This window comes from Chrysemys picta, chromosome 5, assembly GCF_011386835.1.
Source record: "Chrysemys picta bellii isolate R12L10 chromosome 5, ASM1138683v2, whole genome shotgun sequence".
NCBI lineage: Eukaryota > Metazoa > Chordata > Testudines > Emydidae > Chrysemys > Chrysemys picta.
The window spans coordinates 137,398,520-137,409,007 of NC_088795.1; the positions used below are offsets into that span (position 1 = coordinate 137,398,520).

General features: G+C 39.8%; 1 protein-coding gene across 1 annotated transcript in view; it reads left to right on the forward strand.

The window, feature by feature from the left end:
• ATRN (attractin) overlaps positions 1 to 10,488 on the forward strand; it is a 256,101-nt gene that overhangs the window by 201,362 nt on the left and 44,251 nt on the right. Inside the window, exon 26 of the mRNA XM_008169620.4 lies at positions 6,261 to 6,339. Within this exon, the coding sequence (XP_008167842.3) occupies positions 6,261 to 6,339 (79 nt within the window). The remainder of the gene's footprint in view (positions 1 to 6,260; positions 6,340 to 10,488) is intronic.

Sequence of the window (10,488 nt, forward strand, 5' to 3'; positions counted from 1 at the left end):
GTGTAAGCATGTTATGGACTTGTTCTCCCACAGTAACTGCTCTCTTTCCTTCAGGTTTGAGAGAGTGCTTTTTCATAGTAGTCCTTACAAATGCCGGAATCCTACCGAATTCAACTGATTATCTTCACTTCTTTAAATTGGATACAGCTGCTGTGTCCATTCTGGAAGTGGCAGCATTTCAGGTTTTCACACATTCCAAGGCTAGAAAGAACCATTGTGATTTTTCTAGTCTGACCTCCTGTATAACACAGGCCAGAGAAGTTTCCCAAAATAATTCCTAGAGCAGATCTTCAAGTCAAACATCCAATCTTGATTTTAAAATTGCCAATGATGGTTGTAGCAAGATCAATACATGCATGTACTGGGAGAAATTTGAGATGGAAAGACACTAGATGAAAGTAAGATTAAATTTATAGTAATATTTTATAAATACTTAGCTAGGACTGATATTTTTCCTGGGGACATTTCCCATCCTCGTATATGGGGAAGGATACCAGTCTGCTCTTTGGTATCATGGGTAGAAGAGCAGCAGTGCTGGCAATAGGACATTCTGCTCAGGCAGTGAATAAAGTGGCAGGCTTTTCGTGTGCTGCCACTCATGCAAATCTATTTCACTCATTAAATATAAATCAGGTTGGTACTTTTCCTAGATATTGCAGGATCATTCTCATTTTACTAGGGGGACTTTGCAAGTAGGTTTAACTACCGTTTTCAGAGTTCAAATGGCCAGTGTGTTTTCTGAGTGAGGCCAAAGAAGATGAAACAATTTCCTACCCAAATGGTATTTTTGTTTCAGTCATCCTGCTGCGAATGATAAAATTCAAGAGTGTAGCAGACTGTAACACTCTTATAATGGCAACTGTTCAAGATGAAGTGGGTGATGGTTTATTAAACCCTTATGGTGTCTTCCACAATAAGGAAAGTTCATTAATCTGTAAATTAGGTCCTTCCCTCCTTTGCTATTAGCATCAGGTAGCAGTTCAACAAATACCAGCTGTGCAATGTCAATGCATGCATTACTAAAGAAGCTATTTAACCAGTCTGTTTAGCCTAGCATCATTATACAGTCAACCACTCAGGCTTTATGTATTGGTTCTATCTTGTTTGGATTTTAATGCATGGAACAGCTAAAATGTGACCTATAACTCTCCACACATTAAAAGTTACTTTCAGATAGCACTTAAATAGTTTCCACTTCATCAGAATAATTTGAAATGTTTTTCTAGTCATCATCTCGGTGCTTTCAGAAATTACAAATTGACTTTCACACGCTAAGGCATATTAGAGCCAAAGCTGCAGTCTATTTCAAGATTTAAAACTGCCATTTTTACTAGCCATTCTAATGTTGATAAATATTGTAGGGTAGTTCAGTCATTTGGGCCTTAATGTGCCAGCTGGATTTTCTCTTCTCGTTGTCAGGATTCCTCTTACAATGTCTTCCTCTCCAGTGTCATGTAAAAATGAAAACTTACTGGTTATAAGAATTTTAAGGACATTTAGGAGTGCAAGGAAATTGTCAGAGAAGCGGCTGGGATGTTTGAGGTTTTGGTCAGAATTTATTTTAAGGATACATTTATGGATTATAAGAAGTTAGTACATTATAGACACTTAAATAGTTAATCAAATTGAGTCTAGCAGTCAATAAGTTACTTATAACCTTCTGTAATACTCTCTGCTGATGTGCCTATGACTGTTTAACATGCACAACTCATGTAATAGCCTTATAACATCTATTTATCATTTATTAATCCTTTATAAACTATAAATGCACCCTTAATATAAAGCATTAAGATTTTTTTTTCTGTCGCTGCTGTAGATAAGAGTTAAAAATAGACTTGCGGTTAAATGTGGTAGGATCTAGTCCTGAGCATGGGTCTTAGTTTTCATCCCATAGAGGCTAAAAAAACCCCAATGTGGTGGTCTTTCAGTGGCTCAGTTACCATGGTCTTACACTTAGCTATTGCCTCAATTTTCTCTTTTGCCCTCCTCAATTTGAAAAACTGAACTAGTCTTAAACTGTGCTCCACATAATTATTTTCAGCCTTCTCAGAGTGGGCAGCATTGGTAGGTCCAGTACCTGTGCTAAAATACAGTCTAGCCTTATTTTTTCAATAGCATTCAAAATGCGCTGAGGCTTTTACTGCAGAGTGAATATCACTCCTGCGCACCTCTTTAAGAGATGTAGGTAGGTGGAGAAAAGATGGAGAAGAGGTGCTGTTCAGGGTGGCGGGAGCTGCAAAGAGAAGACCTAACCCAGCAGTGGCCAGATTGTGTTGCAGGACAGAAGAGGCTGCTGCTAGATGAACAGAGATAGAAGGGAGTGGAGTCGACAGAGCTAAGGCCAGAAAGAGGCTGGAGTAAGTCCCACAGGGAGAGTCAGTTGGTTTTTGTTTGAAATAAGGGCATTTTGAAATTGTTGAATGGTCTTAGTTCACAATGAGAGTGGAATACAGAACATCATGGCCACGTGTGTGAAGGCAAGCCAGCAGCATTGTGTTGAAGTGTGGAGAGCAGTGACTCTTGGTGCAGACACATGACTGCCACATGTTAGTAATTCTGGAGAATACTGTCCATTAGTTCAGTGTTTGTGGTGTTGCTTGTGAAACAGGTGGAAGAAATGGGGATGTTAGCAGAAAGCAGACCTCTCCGAATCACAGTATAATGCTGTTACCTATTTCAGACTATTTTACTCTGAGTAAACCCAAGAGATCTTGCTTTCAGTTTGGTCCTGCGGCTTTGCCATTAGATGACATCCTTTAGTGTACCAAGTAAACACTGCATTTTACTCCTCTAGGCGTGCTGCTGAAAGATGCAGTGCAGTGGGGGGGAATATGTGTGTTCCTTATTGGCTTTATATCTTTCACATGTATTTGCTGCCTCCTTGTGACAGTACAAAAAGCTTATCAGTGTTGTTCCTCTGCAAAATGTAGTGTAGCATTTAAAATGTTTTAGAAAAATCAGATAACTAGTGCTAATTTTGAATTTTTATTTATATTTTTCTCAAATAGTCTTGGTTATGATATTGACATATTGGGCTGTATTAGTAGGAGCATTGCCAGCAGATCGAGGGAGGTGATTATTTCCCTCTATTCAGCACTGGTGAGGCCACAGCTGTAATATTGTGTCCAGTTTTGGTCCCCCCCACTACAGAAGGGATGAGGACAAATTGGACAGAGTCCAGCGGAGGGCAACAAAAATGATTAGGGGGCTGGGGCACGTGACTTACAGGAAGAGGCTGAGGGAACTGGGGTTATATAGTCTGCAGAAGAGAAGAGTGAGGGGGGATTTGATAGCAGCCTTCAGCTACTTGAAGGGGGGTTCCAAAGAGGATGGAGCTCGGCTGTTCTCAGTGGTGGCAGATGACAGAACAAGAAGCAATGGTCTCAAGTTGAAGTGGGGGAGGTCTAGGTTGGATATTGGGAAACCTTATTTCACTAGGAGGGTGGTGGAGCACTGGAATGGGTTACCTGGGAGGAGGTGGTGGGATCTCCATCCTTAGAGGTTTTTAAGGCCCAGCTTGACAAAGCCTTGGCTGAGGTGATTTAGTTAGTGTTGGTCCTGCTTTGAGCAGGGGGAGTCGGACTAGATGACCTCCTGAGGTATCTTCCAACCCTAATATTCTATGATTCTGTGATATCAGCGATGAAAACAAAAGGGGAGCTGTGATATGGAAAAGGGCAAAAGAGAAAACCGGCATGTACAGTTCTAAAAAATGCTTCATGTCTTCTAGAGATTGTTGTTGTATGACAGCGATCATCCAATTAATTCACAATCGGGCTTTTTTGTTTGTTTCCAACTGGACAAATGAGCTTTTAAATATGAGTTCCATTAATAATGTTTAACAGATGTGAGCAATTAAAGGAATGGCAGAATCTCCTAGCCCCAACCTACATTCTTGTGAGGCTCTGGTTAACTTCCCCAATTATGCTCTGCATTACACAGTGTAGACAATCCTTCGCTATGTACCTCATTTCCAAGAGAAATTTTCTGAAAAGATCAGTTAGGATCTCAAAGAAAATCCATCTGAGAGGACTGGCCCAGTCCCACAGTCAAGAGCTGCTGAACAGTCTAAAACTTTAGATCTCTTTTCCTTGGGAGTTGAGCGATATCGAGGGTCATGGCAAAATCAGTAAATCTATGACAGTAGCTGTTTTCCGTAAGCCAAGTGCCATCCATTTGCTTTTAGCTGAAAGTTGCTGTTGAAACCAGAACTTTAGCCCGATGGCCTGGCAGGCAGCCGGGGGGAGGGATAGCTCAGTGGTTTGCGCAGTGGCCTGCTAAACCCAGGGTTGTGAGTTCAATCCTTGAGGGAGCCAGTTAGGGATCTGTGGCAAAATCAGTACTTGGTCCTGCTAGTGAAGGCAGGGGGCTGGCCTCGATGACCTTTCAAGGTCCCTTCCAGTTCTAGGAGATAGGATATCTCCATTAATTTATTTTATTTATTTAGCTACAGTTAGGATATAGACATTGCTTTGGCCTAGACAGTCTTGAGAGGCATCCTGCAGACCTTTTGGATATTATTTACTTAGTGTCTGTATTAGGTGTTGTGGACAGGAAGGAATAAAAGATATTTGACTCCAAGGACTGTAGTCTAAACATCCAGCGTACAACTGGAGGATTGGGGATCGGATATACCAATAAGCAGCACAATAGAAGAGTGAAGATTCAGCATGTTCTCAGTTCCACCATTTTTGGTTGGATGCTCCTTTGTTTATTTTTCTCTGCAGGGAGTCCTAGAGTGGGTAGGCCTCTGTGATAAAGTGGAGGCTGTGCCCTGCAGAGAGCCTTCAGGGTTCTTTGGGAATGGGAAACTTAAGGAGGAAAAAGCTTACCAAACCATTCAATAAGTATTGTGGCATTCATGCTGGGGAAGCTAACGGCAGCCTCAGGACAACCTCTGGAGCTCAAAAAGGTTGCTATTCCATCATTTACTTGTGCCTGTTCAAGTGTGATGTATGCAAAAATTCATCTAGCCAAAATCTAACCTTGTTCGTGGGAGAAATGCCATTTACAGGTCATGCAGATTCTGCTCTTACACTTCACTAAATACATCAGTAGATTATTTTTTGAAAGAAAGGGGAAACGGAAGCTATAAAATCATAAATCAACGGTTGTATGTGTGTGCATTTCTTTGTCCTGATGGCAAGAAATTAATCTAAATGTCTTCCTGGTTTGAGAGTGGAGCATGCTGTTTCTGTACTTGAAAAAACAAAAAAATAAAATATATCACAATTAAGCGTAGGACCAATAAGGTGCTATAAAATAAACTTCAAAAGTACTTTTATGTCTGAATTTTTCTTACATAACTGTAGAAAAGTGACTTTCATATGATTTTGCAATGGACCAAAGTAAAATCAAAATTGAAAACCTCAGATTAAATGTGTTTTTGGAAATCTGGCTGTATTGGGAAATAGATGTCATCTGAGATGAAAAATGCAAAACAAACGTTTGTTGTTGCAAGCCCGAACAGTTAATGTAGATTTCCATCTTTCTCTGTTCCTCCTTGTTGGGATTCAATATAGGCTAATGAAAGTAAGGTCTGATGATGTATGTAACACTGGGGAACACGCTTTTTGTTTGAAAAATAATTCCAATAATCATAGGGCTAACAGAAGTATTGGGAGCATAAGCTTTCATGAAGAAAGATGAAGAAGTGAGGTTCTTACCCACGAAAGCTTATGCTCCCAATACTTCTGTTAGTCTTAAAGGTGCCACAGGACCCTCGGTTGCTTTTTACAGATTCAGACTAACACGGCTACCCCTCTGATACTTGACTCCAATAATCATAGTTTAATTTGCTAAAATATTTCACTTGAAACTTGAAAAAATATTAGTTTTGTCTGATGTACATATTGAATACTAAATTATTCCTTTTTTGAGCTAACCTCTCATTTAAAATAAATATTGCTAAAGATTGCTGTGTGGCATTGTCCTTGTGATTCACTTTTTGCCGCCTTATTGTCTTAAACTGCTAATAGAATTTCTGGATTCTAATCACAGCTCTGTCATTTGACTTGCTGTGTGACCTGGGGCAAGTCGCTTTAACAACCTTTTTGTGTCTCCCGTTTATCTCTCCGTAAAGTGGACCTAGTACCTAATGAGACTTAATGTTTGCAAAGCACTTTGCACTGCTATAGCTTTTTTCATCAGAGGACTAGCCTTTCATCAGAGGACTAGTCTAGCCTTTATTTTGTTATAGCTTTCAAATGCTGATATATTCTGAATGAGGACAGTAAGCATTTGTGTTTTCTCCTCTACAGTTGTTTCCTGTCTTTGCTCCTGGTGGCTGCCGTAGTTTGGAAGATTAAACAAAGTTGCTGGGCATCACGACGAAGAGAGGCAGGTCAAATGACAGTACTGAATGTTCTCTAAATGACTTTTTGCTACTTTTGTGTATCTCTTACATGTACTTAGTCAGACACATCCAGTATTTACCTTGAGTTAAGCTTATAGACTTCTCTTTGCAGAGGTATATAATAAAATACATTGGTTAGCGTTTTGATGGAAAGCTATCCTATGTTGCTATCCTGGTTCTGCAGTTTAAGTCATGCACTAAGTGTGGCAGGGGAACATCTTGTGTTCCAGAAACTCAGACTCCAGAGTTTGTACGTGTAAGAACAGTATATAGTAGGAATGTTTTGGTTTTTTTTTCAATCAGTTCAGAAATTTGAAAATCAGAAACTTGCTATTATAGCCCATCTCCTTTGCTGGAGTGTTAAACTACAATTAGCTCCTGCCTCTAACTGCCTCTGTAGCAGAATGGCTCTAACTCTCACTTTAAAGTTATAGGGCCACGTCAGTGGCTTGTGGGAAAATATTGTAATTCTAAGGGTGGGGGGGAAATAGCTGAGGGTTAAGGGTACACTTTTGAAAAAGGCACCCAGGCTACCATAACATTGCTCTTCCTCCCACTTTATGGAGATCCCAGCCAGGCTCCCATCTTCCCTTTCTTGCACGCAGAACATGAAATGTATATCACAGCACACTGGAAATGTACTTTTCATGCACGTATGTCTCTGATAAACGTGTGGTGATTTTTCACCATGCTAACTTTTGCTGTTTTCAGTAAAGTGCTCTAATTTTGCAATCTGGGTTGCACATGTAAATATGCTACCTTTGTCTACTAAAACTTGGCAAATTGTCTGCCATGTAGAATCATAAGACCCAGTCCTGTGAGCTACTCCTTCGATCAGTCAGATCTCTTTACTTCTAATTTTAAAAGTGCAATTATATAGTTATTTCCTCTCAACGGTATGTTATTCCAAAAGTATAATACTAGGAAAACAAACCATAGATATGTCAATGTGGGATGCTGCATGCCATATCATGTCTTATTGCTTATATGATGGAGTGCTGCTATAATCGGAAAGGATGGGTCTCCACATAAAATACAGGACTTGGAGCAGGTTAGTCCGGGTTGCATTCCAAACTACTATACAAACTTCCTATGTGGCCATGTGCAGCCTCTCTGTGCTTCTGTTTCCTTGTCTTTAAATAAGAATAGTCATACTTATCTTTTGCAGGGGAGTTACGGCTAAATGCATAAATATCTATAAAGCACTTTATGGGAGGTGCTATAGGAGTGCAAAGTATACTTTTGTTTGGGTGAAGCAGTGGGCTAAATGTGTAATAGGGAAGAAAGAGGGTAGTATGGTGTTAAGGAATGAGCACAAAATCGTTAGAGGTTCTGAGTTCTAATCTTGTCTCTGCTGTTTGGCCTTGGTCAGTCATTTAATTTATCTGCTTAAGTTTCCAGCTGCAATGTGGGGATAATGTGTAGTTACCTCACGGGTGTTCCGAGGATTAATTTTTACAGTGCTTTGAAGATTTAAAGTTCTGGATAAGTGCTTATTTTCCTGCATATCTTCAAGGATCCACATTTAGTTTTATTTCACTGTAAAGTATGTAAATAAAGTAGCTTTGCTAGATTTGAGAATGCCCATTCTGATTATTTGATTCAACAGCCTGCTTCATGATGATTTTTTCCACCTTCCTCTTCTGTCAAACATAAGATGCTGTTTCTATTACTAGATATTTAACATTAATGATAATGTCACTTAATATTTTCAAACAAATTAACACTATACATTAATATAATCTAAATCATTGAAACTTTACCTGCTCTCCGAAGGTAGCTAAATTTAGCACAGATCATCTTTTTTTTCCCCCTCCACCCTTCAACTTCTTGGCAAGAAAGAAAGCTAAAGTTCAATAGAAAATTTCCTGTTGACTTCTTGAATAAAATGTTAATCAGGGTTTATAGTGAATGTAGGCTGAGAAATTATACCACGTTCCACCTGGAGCGGAGACATTTAATGAGAGCTTAAATGGAAAATGTCACTGGTGTAAAGTTATCCTTTGGTGGTGGGGACATTAAGTCACAAATGGAAGTGAAGGGGTATCTTAGCATTACACTAAGTTTATTATACTCTGTTTACAAATGTGATTACGGTTGATGGACAGCTTGTCAGCATTTTCTTTTTCTGAAAGATCCCTCTCTTCTCTCTTTATTTGACTGTTTCACTTCCCTGTATTCAGTAAAACCATAATATAGTCAAGTTATCATTTCCATACTCTTAATATTGATAATGTACTCTTGGATCCTCAGGGGAAAGATGCTCTACTAGTTCAAAGAGTGGTTTTTATTGTATACAGTAAATACAATTGTATTGTGTACAGTACACTATGAGAAAAATGCAGTGCACTGTAGTTCATTGAAACAAATAGGGAATTTAATTCCTTATTATTGTGACCGGCAACAGCAGCTTAGCCAGCACTCTGGTCACTGCAATTCTAATTACTTTAGAGCAGGCCTAATTACTTTAGAGCTATGTCTAATTGATGGGCTGAGTGAATGAAGAGGCTAGCTAGGCCCTTAGAAAGATGATACAAAAGGCAGAGGAAGGAAGGGAGAAAGCAGGAAAAGAGAGGGGGAGAGAGATTGCTCTTCCCTGCTTTCTTCAGGCGCTTTGGGCTCCCCAGGACTGTAGGCTTAAGGCTACATAGTGTACAGGGTGGTGGAAATGAATATTGTAAACAAACTGCCTGAGATGTTTTACCAGCAAAACTGTCTCTGAGCTGTTTGCAGATTTAAGCAGAGGTGGGAGTGAGCAGGCCCTGCTGCAATTATATACAGAGTTGTTCCATTGAATCAGAATTCACTATAAATGGGCTTCATTATAAAACATCATCCGTCTCAGTCCTTGTTGTGGCCTATATGTCTGTGCCATTGACTTTTCCTTTTTTTAAACAAATAGTTGTAAAACTTAGGGAAATTCATTTAAACCCAGCCTGTGGTACAACTTTCAAGCTTCCCTCGTGAAGTCACTTATCAGATGTTCCATAGTAAGAGGCAGATGTCTTCAGACTGAAATTAGAACTTAGATAGCATTCCACCCTGTGATTCTGTTTCCTTTGTTGTATAGAGTTTGTTTTTAAGTTTTAGACTTTGGGATAGCACCCCAAGAACCTTTTTTTTGTTGGTTCCTGAGAAACGGTCATATCAGAGCTACCTTTAAAAACGAACCATTAAAATAAAAAAGTAATTAATATCAATTCAGTATCTCTAGGTCTTTGAATGTACAATTTCTAATGGGTTTTCACTCAGAGTGCTGGAGGGTAGTCCGCCATCTGGTTTTAAATGTTTCTATTTTGTCTCTAGATATGGTAGTTCTTCTGGTTTCTTGGGAGTAGAACCATTTCTATGAAAACTTTACCCAATTGTTGGGTCACAGAGCATGAATACTTTGAGGTGATAGGACCAGACACTGGCCACTACTATAAACACACCTCCCACCCCCACCCCCCCATAGCCACTGCAGAGCACCATCATTCTCTGATACGCATCAGATGAAGTGGGAAAGAAGGAATCTGGAGCAATGGTGTCATGAAACTGTCAGATTCAGTTAGAATTTTAACAGAAATATACTATGCTACTGCCATAGTAGAGAAAAGACCTTTCTTTTACGCAGCACCATGCTCTGGGTGTCCCTAAACCTTCAATTGCCAGAAGTTGGGGCTGGATGATGAGGATGGATCATTCAAAATTTCCATTTTTTTCACCCCCTCTGAAGCATCTGGCACTGGCCACTGTCAGAAGACAGGATGCTGAGCTAGATGGACCATTGGTCTGACCCGGTATGACCGTTGTTATGTTCTGATTCCATTGCAGCAGCTAAATTCCATCTTGCAGTGTTTTTCCAAAAGCAGATCACTTTCAGTCCCAGCTGCCTCACAGCTGAATGACTACTTGCAGAGGATTACCTTCATACAGTCTTTAACAACACCACTGAATTCAAGACAGAAAACACACTTCAGTATTTGGCACATCACTGGGGCAGGACACTCTAAAATGCACTGAAAGCTAAGTCACCATCTATGATTCAGTTCCATGCCTATTGTATCTGGTGAAATGTGCCCAGGAGTATCTAGAGTAGGACTTCTTCTGACAAATTGTCAATACCATTTTTGTAAAGGAAAACCTGCCAT